At 44.1% G+C, this 21,260-nt stretch overlaps 2 protein-coding genes across 2 annotated transcripts; one reads left to right on the top strand and one right to left on the bottom strand.

Annotated features, from left to right (window-relative positions):
• Positions 1–582: 582 nt before the first annotated feature.
• LOC119435696 (E3 ubiquitin-protein ligase RNF181-like) lies at positions 583–12,985 on the bottom strand. Its single transcript, XM_037702432.2, is given in 5 exon segments — positions 583–1,525; positions 1,528–1,561; positions 7,304–7,413; positions 12,812–12,894; positions 12,972–12,985. Coding segments are annotated over 5 exon segments (291 nt in total). The 3' UTR covers positions 583–1,475.
• Positions 12,986–13,585: 600 nt separating this feature from the next.
• LOC119435693 (bifunctional peptidase and arginyl-hydroxylase JMJD5-like) lies at positions 13,586–16,090 on the top strand (the record flags this gene model as incomplete). The annotated part of the gene is made up of 3 exons (XM_037702431.2): positions 13,586–14,020; positions 14,087–14,259; positions 16,067–16,090. Coding segments are annotated over exons 1-3 (333 nt in total), but the record flags the coding sequence as incomplete, so codon positions are not given.
• Between the last annotated feature and the right edge of the window lie 5,170 nt (positions 16,091–21,260).

Below are 21,260 nucleotides of genomic sequence, written 5' to 3'. Positions count from 1 at the left end.
AGTGATCACTCTTTACAGTTCCTTCATCTGACTGCACTGGCATTATTACATAAATTGGGTCAGAACATATCTGCCATACTGACAGTTGCATTTAACTAGCTCAATGAAGGTTAATGTACGAAGTTTTGCAGAGGCATTTTGCTTGGCACTTTTTCTGGGCACAACCCCAGAATTTGGAACTGAAATGTTTGACAGCTCTATATGAAATTAGAATTGGAATTCAGCACAGAAACTGTTGTGTGCATATTGCAAAACTTCTCTGCTAGAGCTTCATTCCTTAGGCCCAGAAGTCTGACCTGTCCCTTACTGGGACTTGTATAGAACAGGGCTGCAATTGCGCAAACAGCTCGCTTTCCGCATGTTCGGTTTGACTGCTAGGTCTCAAAGTGGGAAATATGCGGCACCGCCCCGCTGACGCAATCTCAATTTTGCCCAATACAGAGAGGGCAAGCGAAGGAACGGAAAAGCGAGCTGTTTGCACGATCGCACCCCTAGAGTGGTGTCGGAGTGATCGCTTGGGGTTGTAGCAACATACGGTTTCTCTTGTGCCAAAGCTTGCAGTTTTTGTGAAGTGCCATGAACTCTACGGCACCATGCAAAAGTAGCTCGAGAAAGTTGCCCTTGGATATGGCTACAAGCCCCCACAGGCGAGAGGCATAGACTAAAGCACTTTGACCATTATCTGTTCTGAACAAAGTAGGCCTGTTTCCAAGAATATAACTAAGAACGTAGTAAGCTGTTAAATCTGGATGCCTTGCCAGCTTGATGGCTTTAACCATGTTCGTCCTTTGCTTGGTGAATACTGCTGTGAAGTAGCATTGTTCCCATGAGGGTTATTACGCTGCCCTAGTAAATGCAGATTCATGGTCAATTTGTAATTGTTGGTCATGGCTGACATTGTGTGCATCTAGAACTGGCTGCTGTGATGAGGAATGCATGAAGGACAGATTTGTGTCCTTCAGGTGCTGAAAATTGGGAATAGCCACACAGTAATTGGCACGGTAGTGAACTAACTTTATTAGTATTTCAAAGTGCATTTGCTGCAGCAACTGGCAGCATGCAAATATTAGCTCCTTAGGGTACAGGGGTGAGGAAATTCCACCTTCATAGCCTTCTGAAAAGTAATGGCACAGTGACTAACCAAACTACATGCAAGTTGGTAACAAAATTTTAACAATGTTCGGAAATGTTGGCCAAGGTTTAAAGGCTGGGGTTTTGCTTCTTGCTCTTTAATTGTAATGTAGTGTCCCCTTCACTTCGAGTTGCACATTTACACCGCGTGATGTTGACGGCCCCCTGCATTGGGGCGTCGCGGAGGCAAAAGTAGTTGTACACTTGGGCCTCTTGTACACATAATTGTCTTTCCAATGGGCAAAATTTGGGTTTCATTTAATTACTCTAGCTCTTATCCACTGTGAACTAATTCCTTGTATGCCCTTGCCTTAAATACTTTTGCTGTAGGCAGTTAAAAAAAGTTATGTACTTGCCTTTTGGGCTTTAAGTTCCTCGTAGTTCGGGTCATCTGTGGCAGCTCGTGCCGACACACTGGACAAGTGTTCACCTGCACGGTGATGGAACACATTATATAGCTAAGTCAAGATTGCCGAGTGTTCTGTGCAGTAGCATTCTGGCGAGGATCACTGAAAGGGAGGGGCTCTTCAACACTTCATAAATGTGTGGACTGGACTGTCTGGTATTGAAGGCACAATGCGCTATGGTTAACGAGTGCTGTGGACATTGGGAGCTCGCAGAATGAGCACTGGACTGATACCAATCTTTACTGTGGTGCATGCTCATATAGAGGAGAGCAGATGTCTTAACTTTAATAGATGCTTTGTGTACTCCAGCATTTAACACTAGCATAGTTGCAGACTTTAATGTTTGGTTAAAAATAAGACACCTGTTTTGCATTAAAACAATAAAAAGTAGTGCCAACCACTTCCCTCCTCCTCCGTTCCACTGTCGCGCTTGGCGCGGCCAGCATGATCGAGGCACGATCGTGCCAGTGATGCCGCCTACGTTGGACCTGCCGTAGCAGACGACAGCTAACGCGCTATCTAAATACGCGGGAAACTTCGATCGTGTCCTGCGGGGCAATTTTTGAAGTGCGATTTTGCTTCGTCAGTCAGTAACTGTCTTTAATAATGCCGTTTTAGATGCAGCAAAGAGACGATACGAGACGGCGCATTATGAAGTGTGCAGCACACCATCACAACGAAGTTCTGTTCCCTAACGCGTTTGATCCGTCTGTGCGTACAACACTTTCGTCGCACAGATCGAGAATGGCGGTCTGAGCGTGCTGGAAAGAAAAAAAATATACAAAAGCGCAACGTGTACTGAGTCCAGGTGCCTTCTTGAACTTTGTTTTCCCCCGAACCCTCTGTTTTCCAACTGCTCCATGTCACCGACGAGCAGCGCCGTGACCTGTCCTTGCATATCATCATTGACCGCCTGGAATCGTCACTTGCCGACAGTTCTCTTCGATCGGCTGTTCTTCACGACCTTCCCACTGCCGGTCACCTCGGTGTGTCACATACCTACGGTCGGATCCGCCGACACTTCTTTTGGCCAGGGCTTGCTCGCTCCGTTCGAAGATACGTAGCAGTGTGTGAAAATGTCATCGACGCAAGACACCATCGACGCTCTCTGCCAGGTACCTTCAACAACTCGACATTCCTGCCATGGAGCCATTCTTTCGGGTTGGTTTGGACTTACTTGACCCTTTTCCCTATCTACCTCTGGGAACGGGTGGATTGCTGTGACCACGGATTACGCCATGCGCTACGCTATCACCAGGGTGAAGCTACAAGCTGCGCCACAGATGTCGGCGATTTTCTTCTACGCGCCGTGATTATATTACGTGGAGCTCCACGACTTTTCGCACACCGTGGCCGGACATTCCTATCAGAAGCCATTGCAGACATCCTGCAGTCCTGTGCAACGAGGTACAAGCTATCCACGTCATACCATCCGCAAACAAATAGCCTCGCGGAGCGTCTGAATCGCACTCTCACAGACATGCTCCCAAAGTATGTCTCTTCAGACCACACTAACTGGGACCTCGCGCCACGACACAGCCGGTTATTCCCCATTTTTCCTTCAGTTCGGCCGAGAACCAGCACTGCCCCTCAACACAACCCTCCCTGTTCATGCGGCACCGACCACTGAATATGCACTTGATGCTATCGCCTGCGCTGCCCTTGCAAGGGCAATTGCCCGTGACCACCTCCCGACTCTTCGCGTAACAATATGGATTTCAAGGGGAACGTAATTTACTATACAGTGCAATCCACTTATAACAATATCAAGAACGAAAACTCCGATCGTTATAACCGATCATCGCTATATCTGGACTGCCGCATAAAAAAAGAAAAGCTGCCAACTATACCTTTGTAGTCCCAAAGCCAAATTTGTCACTTGCGAAAAAAATCGACGTTGTCGAAAGTAGGCTGTGAAAAATAAAACGTTTATTTATACCTCTAAATAGCATTTCAATTGCTAGGCGCGCTGAAATAGTCTGAAATCTTAATTTGCTTTCGCGGAAGTTTCAGGTTCACAACCGCGGTGGACACTGGCGGCTATAATTTAGCATGCATGAAATCAATGAGCGTACTCCATCGACGACAGTGCACTTGGCATGAACATCAGAGTCGTCGTGAAACTGGCCATTGTCAATCTTGTCGTCAATGCTGCTGCTGTTGTCGCCTCCGTCGGACAACGCCACCGTCTGTCGCGACGATTGCCCCCGTCGGAGATCTCTTTGCAGCAAGAGGCAGCACTATCTGCACTTGGGGGCGCGTGGGTGGGACGCGCTGCGTGGTAATGGCAGAAGGTACGAACTCGCGTAGGAAAACTTTTCGCCCAGTCTCTGTTATGGGCAACTTAGGAACGCAAATTTCGCGGTTATTCTGCATGAAAAACACTGCCCAGAAGCAAAATTTGCATGGTTATATGCGATATGCGGTGAAACACATCATGTTTTTTTCTTCTCATAGCCCTAATGCATGTTGATACTCTTATGTTGACTCATCGTTATAACCAATATGTGGTATTGTTATATATTGGACTGCACTGTATTCTGTTTCATTATAACGAGGTTCGAGTGTATACCACAGAAGCTAACAGTCACTGTAGATAGGGAATGTGTAGGGGAGTGGGTATTTACAAAGCCCAATATGATGTCATTAAAGCTTGTTTATGATGAAGCAAATAAAGCATGGAATGAAGGCGGAGGAAAATGTTAAGGGGGGACGTGGCTTTGAAAACCAACTTCCCGATTTCTTCATGGATTTTGATGAAAGTTGGCACAAATGTTTAGAATGTCTCCCTGATACTTCCACAAAAGTTTCAGAGTGATACCTTGAGAACATTTTGTTGAGCAGAATTTTCTATCTTGAACTTTCTGGAGGGCCTGGGGAGCTTAAAAAACATGATGGAAGGCTCGTTGAGTATTGAATGCATAGCTCAATGCGTGCTGGAGGTCGTGACAGTCTTACTTTTTTTTTTTCGCAACACAAATTTTTTAGATAGTCATTTTTGAAGTTACCTTCGCACCAAGCACACTTTCCGAGTGAACGAATAGCCACACCATAAATTTATAAAAAGTCAAGATAGAAATGCGAGACTGTCTCGACCTGCACTGTAGTCCAAGGAACCTGACAAAAAAAACAGAATCAAAATAGGCCAAACGGTAACGAAGAAATCAGCTCCAGAAACTGAGCAGAAAGGCGAAAAAACAGTTTTGAGAAAATGGCTCTCAAAGTTTCCCCTTCTCTTCAGGTCTCTAAAATGCACCAAATTTGTAATCTTTGATGTGTTTTGTGATGTGGGGCTTCTTGGACATGTGGCCTCTGGTCTGCTGTGCCTTTGTTCTGTGTTTTTCATGTTTGTATGGCATTCTTTACTGCTGCTCTACAAAGAGCATGGTGTCTGGGTTTCAAACCAAGTGAGGTGCAGAACTATGTGGGCATAAATATACAGTAGTTCTAGTGTTGTACCTGCAGACTGCCTCATTGATAGCAGTCTCTAGTACAGTCAGTGAGGCATTGTTTTCTTTTGGTAGAATCGACCATGTTACTGAATTTTTGGATCATCTTCCATTGACAATGGCTATGGATGTTAGGAGAGCACTGATAGATAGCAGCAATGCAGCTGCTAGGTGCTTCCCAGCCTGTACTTTTGTATGATGCCTCACTTCTGCAGCCAGGTGTCTGTGCCAGCCCAAGTGGCCTAGTGAACAGAGCTCATGATGAGGTTCTTTTTATGAAGGGGTGGTATGATAGGTATTGGTACGAGATATCGTGGCAATACGATAATAGAGTCGGCGCGCGATGTGCTAAGTCGCGGGTCTGAGGTGCCGATGTGCGAAATGCCTGGTCGCGGGTCCAAAGAATAGACGCTCGGTGAGCTCAATCTCGCAGTCCGGGGTGCCGACGCGCGAAATGTCTGGCCGCGGGCTCGAGGAGTCGACGCTCGAGGTGCCGATGCGCGAAGTGCCTAGCCGCGGGTCCGAGGAGTCGACACTCGATGAGCGATGTGCCGACGCGCGAAATGCCTAGCCGCGGTCGAGGAGTCGACGCTCGATTAGATTAGCCGCGCAGTCCGAGGTGCCGACGCGCGAAATTGCCTGGCCGCGGGCTCGGGGAGTCGACGCTCGCGATGCCGACGCGCGAAGTGCCTAGCCGCGGGTCCGAGGTGTCGACTCTCGATGAGCGATGTGCCGACGCGCGAAAGCGTAGCCGCGGGCTCGAGGAGTCGACGCTCGATGTGCTTAGTTGCGCAGTCGGAGGCGCCGATGCACGAAATGCTTAGGCAAGGATCCGAGAAGTCCGCGCGCGATGTGCTTGATCGCCGAGTCGGAGGCGCCTACGCGCGAAAGGCTTAGCCTCGTGTCCGAGGATTCCGTGCCCGAAGCTTGGTCGCGAAGTCCGCGTCACCGATGCTCGGATTGCCTAGCCGCGGGTCTGAGACGTCCACAAAAGCGGGATCGGCCACGCTACTGCGATGTCCGCATAGCGCCCGCTTTAACACTCGTCGAGATTACGGAACTGTCCGGACTCGCGAGGAGACCGCAACAAGCGGAGCAGACGACGCCGTCGCGGAGCGAGCACCGGACCAATGGCGAACCGCGCTGGAGTCACGTGGCGGGCGCGGCCAATCGGTGGCTCCGGCGAGACCTTCAATCATTGGCTTTTTGTGTGCTCGTTTCTGTATGGAGGAGATAGCTGAAGCGGCAAATTTGAAGACGGAGAAATGCGCTTTCCAACGAGACCAAGATGGCGGCGCTCGGCTGCGCCGTTCCGGAGATATCGTGGCTTGAAAAACGCCGTTCTTTCGCGATTTCCGCGAAATTTTTCGGCACCTTGGCTGATACAACAATTTTTTTAGAGCACTTCTACTTGGTTTTGAGTGATGATATTTCGGAATCAGATAGAATAAGAGTTATAGAAACTGAAAATTTGATTTTCAAAAAATCGATTTTTTAGCCATTTTTCGCGATGCGAAAGCCGCGTCCCCCCTTAAGCTGTTGGCAGTGTTGTGCTTTGAAATGTGCTCAATCACTTTTCTTGTGTGGAATCAATATACAGGCTTCTATCCACAACATGTAAATTTGTTCCTGTCCGAGTTTTCCTTCTCAAAAGTGTCTTCGAAATACCATTTCAGCCAGCAGCAAAAAATTGTGGCCTTGCGTTCTGTGGCCATATTCTGAATATATAACCTTTAGGGGTATCACTTTCAGATCAAATCAATCTAGAAAGTTAACCTTACAGGCAAATATAAAGAAGAGCATCCCAAAATTGGAGATTGCACTTCAATGCACATTAATTGGCTAAGTAAGTGGATGTGGCTACAGGAATACTACTATCTTGGCGGAATTTCACATCCCGGGGTTCTTAAGTATATTTTACAAGATGGCCATTGCTCCAGTGGGCTGTCATGCTGGAGGTTAAAGTATTCTCGCAAGTGCCCAACTGAGAATACACTCGCTAGCCGTTTGATTAGAATGTCACATTTACCAAGAGTGGGCGATACCAAAAATAAGCAGGTCAATGCCTATGACTGTCGGCATTAGTGTCATATTTTCACTGGCATGCTGTGAAATAAGTTAACCTAGCTTTGTTGTACAGAAGCAGGATTCGGGTACGGGCTAGTTGGTATTCCATTGCAAACATGACTTGCAGCGCATACACAGACAAAGGGACCAAGAATGACGAAAGACAAGCGCTGTCTTTTGTCATTCTTGCTGTCCCTTTGTTGATGTATCCACTGGGAGTCATGTTTGTTGTACAGTTTATATACAGACCAATTTCAGCCATGGGAGTATGCAATCATCGTGGAAGTAGTGGCAGCAGGGCAGCTCCGTCACAACTTCTTCATGGCCAAACTCCTTCAAGCAAACGGGGCATTTTTTTCCTGCACAAACATTTAGTCACTTCACTCAATCGTACACATACATGTTCCTTGCATGCCAAGTGAAAAGGTGATATGAAAGTACTGCTACCATGACAAGCCCTTTGTGTAATTGTTGAGCATGCTTTACACATGGCTGTTTTGCGCATTTGATAGTGGCTCTGGTGCACGGAGTAAGATGAGAGGAGCGCCGACTCTGCCCCTCTGGAAGGGACACATTCTGAAACGCCGGCTCCGCTTCACAGCGTGTTCGCCAGATGGCGCTACGGATTAGGAAAAACTGGAGCAGAGAGGCGGGCCCAACCAACCGAAACAGCAGAAGGCGCGGGCAGGCCCAGCAAAAAAAAAAAAAAAAGCTTGGGTCTGTTGGTCTTTTGTCATTGCTACAGTTGCTATAGCACCAGCGCCTGCTTGCCTACCCGTTTTGTCGTCTACTCTGCTCATGCCCTGATGCCTATAGCGCGCATAGCTGGCATAGCTCTTGTGGTTCAAGGAGTGAGGTTAGCAGGAGAAACAAGTCGTGTATCATTTATTTCATTTATTTTATACAGGCCAAATGCAGGACATTTGTCAGGTGGGCAACATGGAACTATACAAAGCACAGGAACAGAAAAAAGAATTACAGAAACAAGGCCGAAAGAAAAAACTAGGCAAATGGTAAGGAGATACAACGGTAGTGTGGGTGGTCTCAAGCAATGACAGACGACAGCGAAAAGAAGCCTTTAATGCAAAACTGACGTTTATCACTCTTTATCTGAGCACGCATCAATTGCCAAGATGCTTCGCTTGCTTCTTTGTTTCTCGCGGTGCGTTTCGTGTCGCCCGGTTCTCTTGCGAGCAAAATGGCTGCATTTTCATTAAAACATAATAATGCGGAATTACTGCCAGTGTTTCCTGCTTATGAATTTCGCAAGGGAAGCTCAGATTATGTGCCTGCATAACTGGGAGAATCTTCTCGAAGACAAGGCTGAGAATTTACATTACGGCATGTCTCTGGACAAGGAAAGGCACATGCACTGTGTCTAGTCGTAGACAAATTGAGCTGCTCCCGTCCTTCCGTATCGGCGTCTTCTGGTTCCTCCTGGCATTAAGCATCATTGAGCTGCGCCAGGCTTCCCTCAAAAATTGAAGGAACGGCTCCGCTTCGAAGTCGGGGCACTTTCTTTACATCTAGTAGGACATTGCCTTTGTGCTCGCTGAAGTAACTATAAAAAATAAGGTGCTTCTCGAAGTGTCGGGCACAAATTTGTCCATTGCTTTAAGCGCTCGCTTACTTTCAGGAATTTCTTGTCTCCATTGGTGCAGTAGCTGAAGATCAGATGGTGCTGCGAAGAGCGAAAACTTCTCGCGTCCTTTGCCATACCCAGATTTACAGCTGAGAACAAACACTATCCTGTTGCTCAGTCTCTTCACGCACAAGTATCAACATACCTTGTTCCGTCAGGCATGAATAAACATACTGCTGACATGGTAAACAAAGCAAGGAAGCCCAAAATTTCGCACCTTCGCTTCCGCGCAGATGTAAAGGAGTGAAAAACAAGTACTTCTGTTGTGTCTTTTTGTACAGCATCATTTATCGTCTGTTTCCTCTAAAGACATGTAAAAATGTTTGCATACGTGTACAAAGCGGTACCGTGTGCTTGTTTACGCTTTTATTATTTGTGCACACATATTTTTTTGTGTTTGATTGCTGTCAAATTGAGACTGCCGAGGGCCTGCGTTTCTAGCAGACGACACGCTCTATGGGTGCCGCGCTGCCCGTTCCGCGCCGCTGGTCTCTGCCACTCATCGCATGCGCACATGGAAGGAAGCTGTTGAGTGGTTTCTACGCACTTCGACAGATAGTGCTACGCGATGACATAAGTCGAAGGAAAGGAGAAAGCACTCGTGAAAGCGTGAGGAGGAGCGGAGGGAGAGAGCAAAGGCATGAGCTAGACCCCCGGCGTCCGCGTTGCATGGTTTGTCCCGAGCGAATGCATTGCATGCCGGCGGAGTCTGCGCTCCTGTTTATCTTACTCCGTGCTCTGGTGACAAGAAACGAGATTATAAATGGTGCATGCTTGTGCTTGGCACTAGCACATGTCATCATGGGAGCCACACCGACAGATTTCAATTCACGGAAGCCCCCTGCTTGGCACATACCTGGTGATTTAAATAATGGCCGAGCCACCTCCATGTTGACACATTACCTTGCAGCAAAGCTGTTTAATGATTAGGAGATAGGTGTATCGTTAGCATAGGTAAGTAGGCTTCTTTTTTCTGGGTGTATTGTCCTCAACTTCAAGCTATAATTTGACCAAGAAGTTGCGGCCTGTCTAGAGGAGTCGAACCACACCACCACCACCAGCTCTAACCTGGGTGCAGTGCTGAGGAACTGGACTTTGTAACAGGTGGCAACGCTGCACAAGCATATTTACGTTTACAGACATTGTGAAGTAGATAGGGTGTCGTCAAGACCTGGCATTTAAAATAATTTTTAATGCTATCAAAGGGCTTGCAGTTAGCAATCTATGTGCATTTGATCCCTATAGCTGTATAATATACTTTTAATTGGAATAGATTTAAAAAAAATTGCGTGGGAAATACAGCAGCCTGTTCAGGTGGATTACTGGAAGAGGCAGACATTACTTGCTTGACAAATTGCAACATCCACGTAGACAATTTAGCGATTCATTAAATACTTTATTTCTGTTAATTCTGTTCAGGACACATGTTAAATTGCCAAATTAAATGCGATCAGTAGGGAAGCCATGTCTGCTTAGCAAACTTCTGAGGACTAGCACCACTTCTGAAGCATTTGTCTAATACTGGTGTCCCACATGACGACTTTCGATTGCAATTGAGCCCAATCCAGATCAAAATTCTCGACCACGATTGGCTCCCTCTCACAGCTTGTGCAACGGTCCAATCGCGACAGAGAAATTTGATCCCCATTAGGCTCGATTGCGATCATAAGTGTGCCGTGTGACACCCGTATAACTCTTTCCCTACCACCTCATTGAGAGCTGATCACTGGTGACTGATGAGCGTGGAGGCCTGTTTTGAGAATTTGCTGTTGGGATAGTTGGCACATGGTATTTAGTTCTTGAGCTGCTGGGGTTCTTGCACTTTTTAGTGGGTTCTTGAAAACTATTGTCTTAATTTCCATGTGGTTGTTTCTATTACGTAGATCCTATAAAATCCTGCAGAAGTGCGTCCGCTGGTTGAAGACGCTCTTTTTTCACTGTATTGACATTGCATGCATAAATACCTATGTCTTATTTCAATAGCATTGCAAACAAGACTTCGAGGTACCCGAGCTCTCCCGGGTCTCGTGCTGTGTCCAGCTAGCTAAATAATACAGCCCATACACCAGAGTACATACTAATGGTTCATGCCCCCCAAGACCTCTCGACGTGCAGCACAAGCCCGCAAGAATGGAATGTGATGGAACTGCTACTAGAGCAACCAAGTAGAACACAAAAGAAATGTTCTTGGAAAAATTGCAATGTCTACCTGGACTGGTATAACATAGCGATTCCTTATGCTTGATTTACTAATTTCTTATCACCCTCCACCCATAATGGCCGATTGTGGTAATAATTAGGTAGAATGCAGCTTGGACCACTGACATTGCGCGAAAAGGAAAGAATTGAATAGAACCCTTACATTATACTGGCCCTGGGCTTCACCCGCTTGTGGAACTGCTTTGCCTAATGGCACATCAGCCACAAGGGTTGACTTGACTCATGATAGCTCAAGACGTTTTGAGCTAGAGCTCTTATTTTGCAGAGCTTTGCATTTAGAGAATGGGGACATTTTGCATATTCTGAATTTTTCTCGATCCTTTATTTGTTTGATATAGACTTTCGGAAAAATTGTTTCACAAATTAAATTTTGCATCAGTAATCAAAACTTATGTTTTAAAGAATGTTTATTTAGGTTAATTGCCTTGATGACATATTCTAACTTAATAGTTTTCTTACAAAAAAAAATGACAAAAAAAGGCCTCATAAAGTCTGAATTTTTTCTATGGTAGGGGAGAAAGTTAAAATGTGCTACAATCATAGCGCACCCAGGATCTCTGCCAGGGTTGACAATTTGCCAATACCATCTAAACAGCACTAATTCGAATCCTTCACGGGAAATTGTAAAAAAAAATGCGCTTTTTGCGAGTGTGCAGACGATTGCACATCTGACATCTTAGTTGCAGTACTCAAATGCGTAAGGAAAAAAGGGGTTAAACAAAAGGGGGGGTTAAGTTGGCCTCAGGGGGGGGTTCCAACCCCGAATCCCCCCCCCCCCCCCCCCGTCGGTGCGCCACTGGCTACAATATACACCAATGTTCCATTTAAGTTTACAAAGTCACCCTCTAGTCGTTCAGCATGATCTTTGCTTTAATGCCAATGCATTTTTAGCAGATTTTGGGGACACATATCTCAAAAGCAGTGCAAGTCTTGGAATTTCTGCTAAACACACATGACTTCACTACATGCTTGGTTCTAATTTTGCAATTGTAACATGTGCCCTAATGTGAATAATTAAAAAGCTAACTGGATAACCTTTTTTAATTAGATATCTGGACGTTGCTATTTCTTGCGCAGGTAATGTCTATCTCCAACAAATCCACCTGAAAAAAAAAAAGGAAAAAAAGGGGATTCTGGAAAATGCAGAACGTGTTATCTGGCACAGGCAGTTTTTTTAAAATATGCTCCAACTATTAAAAAAAAATTAGGTTGTATATGATAAGCATGTCAATGCATACAAATTAAACAAATCTCTTTGTATAGCATGCCGATTAGCTTTCCTTGTTTTAAATATACAATCACATGAAGTTGAACAGGACTAGCACTGCAAATGACAAACTTTTCCTGGAACAAACATTGTTATCAGGTATAGATGCAATGAACACTGCTGTTCAGCAACCAGTATTCATTTGAAATTGCGAAAATGCTTGATTCAAAAAGATATGATGCAAGCAAGGTTACTCTTAAAAATAAGTCATGTGCACTGAAATACGTAATTCCATGTAGCAGAGGTCGAATCACTGTTGTTTACGTTAAGTTCATTTAGCTGCACAGCTAGACCATATGCCCATTTTATACGTAGCTAGGTATGTACCATAAACTATTGCATATGCACATCATGTTCACACGCACCTTGTCAGGCTATTTTGGACTGCGGCCAAACTAGATGTACTTCTGGCAGGGTGTAGCAGACGCCCTGCAATGTATTATTGCTTGACATAGAAGCCAAATGAATATCCTGAAATGTGGCACGTGCGGTATCGTAGGCTACAAGAATGAATAGTAAGTGACCGGTTTTAGCATTCTCTATTGCTTTATATGAACACTTCGTTCATTAGCTTAGTGTTCTTGTCCCAAGTAGCAATACATGCCGCATGTAAACTAAACCTGCTTACCTGTTTCGTCAATAGGCGTCCGTTTGAGCGACTTAATTGCTTGCTTGGACGCTGGCGGCTTGTGCGGCTGGTCGGGAAATATCCTGATAGAATACACACTCTTCAGTTCGCGTTGCAGTGCATGACGTGCATATCGTTAATGACAGTGGGATTTGCTTACCTATGGTACTCCATATCAATCTGGCTCCGAATCCACCATCAATTAGCAATCTACACAGAGAAATACAGCAGTTTAAGTACTGGCCTGCGTAGTTCTGCAAGTCATCGCGTTACGATCGGTGCGTACAAAGTGGCTGTACCTTGCCAGATGAAGCAGGTGGTCTGGTTTCTCGCCTGGGCCCAATGGCTCGCAGTCGTGTTCATCGAAGTACGATGCCATTATTAACAGCTGACGGCAATTTTCATTAACAGCAGATCTCAGATGTGGTAACGACTGACGGCTCACCGCGCAGAGGAGCGTCTGCTGCTGCGCGCGTGCTATGCTATGCGAGCACCTCGCGTGCAAACTTCGTTGCCACCTTTTTTTTTTTTTTTTTTTTTAAGAATAAAAAAAAAAAATGGGTGTAACTGTGACACCATTTGCTCAATCGTCGCTTATTTATTTTTCTAATGCTATAGTTTACTTTTTTTGTATACTTTCACAGAACGTTGTTTTGCAGTAAGGAGCGTAAAAGTGGACCCTGTGCGACCGTGCCATGACCGCGCTTTCTGGTTAGCGAAGTTCGAAAAAAGAGTGGGAAACCCTGGCAACCCGGCATCAACAACAACAACAACTGGGCATTGGTGTCGTTTGCGAACTTAACGCTAGAAGTACAATACAGACATTATGCATAATACTGCATATTACTGCATATTAATAACTGCATATTAATAGTTGGCAAATCAAAATTTAGAAGCGCCGTGATGTTGTTGTGTAGACCCCAGCTCTAGGTTAATTGCCTATTAGTAGGTGAAACATGAGTACTGGTATCGTTATGTATGAACTCGGTTCACTTTTCGTGTGATCGGCGTATTTTTGCCATCTGTTGATTTCATGATGCTAATTCGTGCAATACCGATTTCACATTTAAAAGATGGTTAGCCTTGCCGACAAACATTTGGGCCTTCCTGTGGCATTTGTCGCCGATGACTTCGATGACGAGGAGGATCCTGTGATGTATCTTTTGAAAGAATGTGTTAAGTTTGTGAATCATCCGCACGCTTGCGAAGGTACGTGCCAAGGTTTATTTTGTTGTCCGAGTCTGTAGTGCATTTTTCTTCGTCTCCCCTTTCCAGACGTGACGACATTGCAAGAGAACTTCGAAAGTGCGAGGGCAATTTGTGACATGTCCTGGGAGATGTTAAACATAGGTGACTGGAAGGACGTCCCACCGCGTTGGAGGCGGATGTACAGCTACGGCAGTTTACTGAAAGCACTTTGTGAACTTGGGCAGGCGAAACCGACGGAGGTGTGTATGCGAATCACAACGCTGATTTCATGTAATCCATGTGGCACTATGTCGCAAATGAGCATGTTCATACGTGCCATTATATCGAGTGATCGACTATGAGTCGGGGTACTAATCCAAATATCCATGGCACGTCTAGTAGGCGTTATTATTATTATATTATTATTATATTATTATTATTATTAGTATTATTATTATACATTCAATTTGGCAAACAGCTTCCGTAATGGCGAAGCGGCAGATTCTTCTCGTCAGTGGTTGGATATATTACAAAAAATTAATAGCAGTAATAACAATGTGTCATTATTGATTGGTCTGTGGCATCAACCTCACTATAACCTCGTACCCTTCTGTTAACACTAAACATTGTACAGTTGAGCCGGATATAACAAACAATTTTTTTGCATGAAATTTGTTCACTATATCAGAGTTGTTATAATTGGACTTCCCTCCATGCTATCGTGTAAAGTATAAAAAAGCCGCTTTATCCCAAAATTGTGCACTGTACTACAGTGCCAGAAATTGGCGATAGAAGTTTGTTTCAGTAATGTTAACCGATAAGGGGTGTGGTCCTAGGTCAGTCTCTTACATATGCAAAGTGGTTGAGTGAGGCCCCACAGCTGTGATTGCCTGTGTGACGTGACAGTTGTGGCAGCGCACGGTGAGCCAAGAAGAAAAAATAATAAAGTAGAAAGAAAAGTTAGTGTGGCGCTGTGGCAGTGCTGTGGAGACGCCATGTGATCTTCTCCCCTACCTTAGCTCGTTGAGACGCTGTCACGCTATGGTTTATTAGTTTTTTTATAACTGAACTGATCAGGGTGCCTGGTCATTATAAGTGGATAGCTCTCTCATAGACCCTTTGCAAAACTTTAGGTGTAGAGAAACTGTTTGTAGTATTTGAAAGTTCACTCTAGATGGGATCATTATATGCGGCACGACTGTCCACAGTCGTGTGGAAGTCCTCTTCTTGCCGGGTATCACATAGTTCCTTCTGATTCATATTATAATGCCAGCAGGACCATATAAAGTGCTCCACATTGCATTCTACATGAGTAAAGGGTGGTTCCAACTGTTCTGATCAAAAAAATGTATTTTGGCCTTCGAGTGGGTGGTCTCTTGATTGCACACAACTTATATTGTGGCGTACAAAGTGACCTAATATTGCCACGCACTTGTGCCATTTGCTCCCAGAAAAACGAGGATGGTCTAGTTCACGAGCTAGCGCCTTGGTCTTTTGTCGGTGTTGCGCTGCCTTCGACGACTCGGACTTACTTTAACGGCTCTTTTAAAAGCCGCCTGTCTATTAAAACGTGACATTTTCTGGTGGAGGTGCTGGGTATTCTCGACCATGCAACAGACCCCTCCTAGCAGCAGGAACGCTAGATCGTGTTTATGGGTGCTCCTGCTTTTTAGGTTTATACGACAACTTCAGATCCTAAGTAGAAGAGCTGCCACGGTTGCTCCAAAAGTACTGAAAACGGGGGGGCTCGTGCCGCCGAAGTGGGACCGCCACCTTAATATGCGAATCACTATTTTTGCAGCGAACTGCCACACACGTCTTCCCTTTTTCGTTACACATTTGTAGCATGAATGGGGCACAGTGCATAGCGAACACCCAGTTTGCATTTCCAACAGCTGATCGCACAGTAGCAGGGCAGAAGCAGTAATGGTTTCGTATTCTTGCGCATTCTCTGAGGCAACGTACGGCACGCCGCCGAAAGCGCCATCTCGTTCCTCTAGAGCAACTGCTCCGTGAAAAGGGTCAAATAAAGAGTAGTAGGCTGTTAATCCCTGTAATTGATTTCAGGATGTTCTGAACACCTGTGACAGGGTCTTATTATGGTGCTCCTGTAATGGGCAATATACTAACGAAGCTTGCCAGTCGAGTGCATAAGGAATTGCCAGAGATTTCTCCTGCACTTCTTGAAAAGGTAGGTTTTTATTGCCTTCTCACGGCAACCTATGCTGCTGCTCCTTTGTGTGATGAGCACTTGGTAGTGCTTTTTTTTCTTTTTTAAAATCTATAGCACAGTATGTGTACTTGTTGAAGAGCGTTTAACCCCTTCCTCCTTTTTTATTCTAACCATACACAATGCATGCTTATTGGGACTAATATGGGGTTGGCATGACATAGCATGCAGGGCCCAAAGATGCATTTTACCCATCAGTAGCTCAGTGGCTATGGCGTTGCACTGCTCTGAGCACGAGGTCATGGCTTCAACCCTGACGTGGCAGCCATGTTCCTGTGGGGATGGGATGCAAAAACGCTTGTCTACCGTGCATTGGGTGCACAATAAGGAATCCCAGGTGGTTAAAATTATACTGGAGTCCCCCACCACGGCGTGTCTCATAATCAGATGATGGTTTTGGCACATAAAACCTTAGAATAGTTTTTTTTAAAGATGCATTTTTTTAATGCCAATATTTCTTCCTTTCATTTTTTGCTAACTTTTGATCTTATTCAGTGCCATCTAAACTTTCAGCATTTTCATATTGGCTCTAACTAATGGTCAAATGGAAAAAATGTGGGGCACCCTAGGCCCATGGACCCTAGGTCCCAATGCATTACCATGTTATCCCTCGCCCCCCTCACGCAAACACAAAATCTTTCTGCCCGTTGGATTCTTAAAAGTTGCACGTTAGTTGTCCATACGTAGGAAAGGAAGGAAATTCCTTATCTAACGCTTAACTACCCATGTAATATTTGTACTTTACAAACATTTCTGCTTCATCTTTGGGGATTGCATGAATTTATAGCTGAAAACGTAGGACAAATAAAAGATGTTGCAAAAGAATCAAACAAATTTTGACTATCTGTGTAGCGCACCAAAAGGGTGATCCACGAGAGATCAACACGGGTCCAAAAATTCATATTTTAGATTCCATTCAATATTTTATATTTTGTGCACATATCACTCGGTAGTACGAAAGTGGCTTGCCTTCTTTGTCAAATGGATACTTTAGGAGAAAAAAAAGTCGAAGTTCTTCAGGTTGCAGGCGCCATTTTCATGCACCGGGCATTCTGCAAATGCACAACAATGTAAAATACAAAATATTACGGCTACAAGGAATGAATTTTCTTCTGTAAAACGTATACGTAAGAAGAGTCAGCAAGCGTTGTTGAGGCTTCTGTGCAAAACGGAAGTGTTTTAGAAAAAATTCTTAATTTGCTACCTTTCAAATTTGCTATATTTACGAATTTTTATCTAGTAAACTAATGCATGTAGCCTTTTGAAATTTGGTGGGCTATGACCTTAGCCTGTTCAAACGTTTTGCGAATATTGTTGTGGTAGCACAAATTTCCATTTTTACAGTTTGCCTCAATGTGAAGTTTTGACGAAAATGAACACTATTTAAAAATCAAAATAAAAAAAACCATCGTTAATTTTTCTAAAATCAAAGTTTCGCAAACAGCTGTCCACAGACACTGGAAAAGAACATTAAAAACATCTTGCATTATTTTGTTTTTAATGACAATATGTGGTAGAAATGAGAGCTTCGCCGGGATGCAGCAAGGTGCTAAGAAATAGGACATCGGGGTAAAAAGAACGTCCATTAGCCTCTACTTGCCTAAACTTGGCCATGATTGCTACAAAGGCAGTTTTGGTAAACTATTATTATGATTGCAAGCACGCAGTTCTAGAATGTCTAACTTTCTGACGTAATGTGCTACTGGGCCATCATTCGCCCATATTTTGTTAGCGCTTTCAGATGATGCTCTTCTAAAAATCGTCTCTTTTGAACGAGATGGTAGAGTGTAGTAGATGGGAGTGGGTCCGTGGGAGGCTGGCAAACCGGTGGTAAAGCGAAATACGTTGAAAGTTGCTGGCGGTGTAGCCGCCGCCTTAAGAGGAAGCTTTAGCTTGGGTGCTCTATCTAAGTACATGTAAAACGAGAATTCATTTTTCTCGGCAACCACTGCACCACATTTGATGACGTTTGTTGCAGTTCAAAGAAAAGTTAAACTCTAGTGACTGTTCGTTGCGATTTTTTATTTAAGTCGTCACTGTTTAATAAAATTGACAAGCTAGCAGAGCTTCAGAAAACGAAACTATCAAATTTACAACTCTAACTCAGCAATGAAACATGATGTCACAGTCTTGTAAACTGCACCTAATAGTAATCTAAAGTGGACAAAATTGCTATATTCTACATGGCTTTAAAATATACTACTATTTTGTGTGTAGAACTTGTGCAAAATCCTTGTAACAATATAACAAATTCATGTAAGAAATAAATTGGCATACCAAATTTGTCTGCTTTGAATGCTCTAATGATTCCGTTCACAGGTCTGCGATATCTTTTATATAGGTGCAGAGCTACGGATTTGTAAACATTGTGCCTCTATTTTTTTTCAAACTTACCAATTCTTGAAAATTCCAGTTAAATAATGCAGGCCAAAATCGACATTTCGCGTCCGACAGTCACTAGAATTTACTTTTCTCTACCATATGCAACAAGTTTTAAATCGGCCGAGTGGTTATCTCTGAAAATCGTTTCTGCGTTTTCATGTATTTGAATAGCGGCATCGGAGTTGGCCCGAGCTAAAGCTCCTCTTAAGAGCAAGCTTTATTAGATTGCTTCATGATCTGCGTGATCTGGCCCTCTGGATCAGTTGGTCTTATTGAAATGCGGAAAGAACCGCCATTACTGCAGCGCTTCGTAAACTGAGGACGCGTTCCTCAGCACCCTATCATCTTTTCGGATTTGCCAGCGGTGCTCCAACAATTATCCCGTGCATTGTATGGCAGCAAGTTCGGCCGACAGTCATTGATGTTAGCTAAGGAGCTCAGCAACAGGAATTTCATTCTGAAGTTTCAGGGATACCTCCACATGTTGGACTTGCAGGCAATGATGCAGCATTGTGAGTGCCATGAATCACCCCTTATATAAAGAGTTCTCAGCACTTTGAATATCACCTCACCATCCAGGAGTGGTTTTAGCACTTTGAATATCTCCTCACCATCCAGGAGTGGTTAAGGAATCCGCCACGCAGAAGCTGTACGCTATTTCATAAAGTAAGAACTAGTTCCACGAACCCCCCCTCCTGTTAACGCGGAACAGTTCATCTCGACCTGCCAATACTGCAATAAAAACAGAAACGCTCTACTTGAGGCTTCGCACAGAAGACAATTTCCTTAAGAGTGTGCGGAACAGCTAATGTTTCCCAAAACACATAAGTTGCTGAGAGAGGAAGTGTCGCATCTCTTTCCACCTGTTCAACCCCCTTTTTAAAGAGGCGGAAGAAGTGAGCAACCGCTGGCACTATCTGCCAGCTAAATCAGCTCTAACCAACACCCCCCCCAACCACCACCGTATCTTAGGTTATACTTTATAATGACGTTGCCGACGGAGCCATGGCGAGTACAACATTTTTAGAGACTTTTACCTGCCGTAAATTTTGTTACTTGTGTACATGCACAGGGAGTTTACCGCTAAATCTGCAATTATCTGCGCTGCAAGCTACGCACACTTGTTAAATAAAATGACCATGAAGGTTGCTCTGTTGACGTATCTTTACTCACATTCAAGAGAAGTGTATTGTACTAAATGGTATTTTATGCATAAGTATTAACCATAAGGTAAAATTACCCTTGTGTCGCAATCATGGCACAGTTTAGGCAAGTCAGAGGCTAATGGACGTTCTTTTTACCCCGATGTCCCTATTTCTTAGCACCTTGCTGCATCCCGGCGAAGCTCTCATTTCTAACCCAATATATTGTCATTAAAACAAAATAATGCAAGATGTTTTTTAATGTTCTTTTTCCAGTGTCTGTGGACAGCTGTTTGCGAAACTTTGAGAAAAATTAACGATGGGTTTTTTTTTATTTTGATTTTTAAATAGTGTTCATTTTCGTCAAAACTTCACATTTGAGGCAAACTGTAAAAATGGAAATTTGTGCTACCACAACAATATTCAGCAAAATCGTTGAACAGGCTAAGGTCGCATAGCCCACCAAATTTCAAAAGGCTACATGCATTAGTTTACTAGATAAAAATTCGTAAATATAGCAAATTTTGAAAGCGTAGCAAATTAAGAATTTTTTCTAAAACACTTCCGTTTTGCACAGAAGCCTCAAACAACGCTTGCTGACTCTTCTTTACGTATACGTTTTACAGAAGAAAATTCATTCTTTGTAGCCGTAATATTTTGTATTTTACATTGTGTGCATTTGCCAGAATGCCCGGGCATGAAAATGGCGCCTGCAACCTGAGAACTTCGATATTTATTTTTTTCTCCTAAAGTCCATTTGACAAAGAAGGCAAGCTCACTTTCGTACTACTGAGTGATATGTGCCCAAAATATAAATATTGAATGGAATCTAAAATATGAATTTTTGGACCCGTGTTGATCTCTCGTGGATCACCAAAGGCAATAATAATAAAAAAAATTTGCTTGAAAAGACTATTTTACAAACCCTAATGTCGACCAAAAGCAGATAAGTATTTTCAGTGCACGCCACTGTAAGCAAACTCGGTACACATTGTGGGATATATTTAGCAGAATGAGTGGAGATCTTGGGAGAAATATGACTTTTTTGGCATTCCTTAATGGTACATGTCCCAACCTGGCTTTTTCCAGAGCATGCTCACAAACTGCTTCATAATTGAAGGAAGACTGCATAAAAGCTACAGAGAGCCTAAAATTGCATAAAGTGGTATCACTTATTTATAGCTGAGCACTGCGAAACAGTCGGGAATGGAACAGCTGCATCAATTGCCCTAAACTGCTCTAAATTAGACCTTTGCGCCATCGTGCTCCAAAACAACATGTTAGTAAAAATTATGCCAAGCCTGTGTCAAAGAAGCATAATGTCACGTAGTAGTCACGGTGAAGAAACAGTCGCAAAACTGTGAATGACGAAACTGACTTTTTATTGGGCGAACCTGTGCTGACAAAGCAAGTTGCACTCGAAGCACAACGATAGTGGCGAACACAGTCGGCGATCGGCGAAATCTGACCAGCGGCGAAACGCGTTGGCTTTATACATGAGTCATCG

Source organism: Dermacentor silvarum, unplaced genomic scaffold, assembly GCF_013339745.2.
Source record: "Dermacentor silvarum isolate Dsil-2018 unplaced genomic scaffold, BIME_Dsil_1.4 Seq837, whole genome shotgun sequence".
NCBI classification, from domain to species: Eukaryota; Metazoa; Arthropoda; class Arachnida; order Ixodida; family Ixodidae; genus Dermacentor; species Dermacentor silvarum.
The sequence above is the reverse complement of the archived record's forward strand: the minus strand, read 5'-3'. Positions and strand labels throughout refer to the sequence as shown.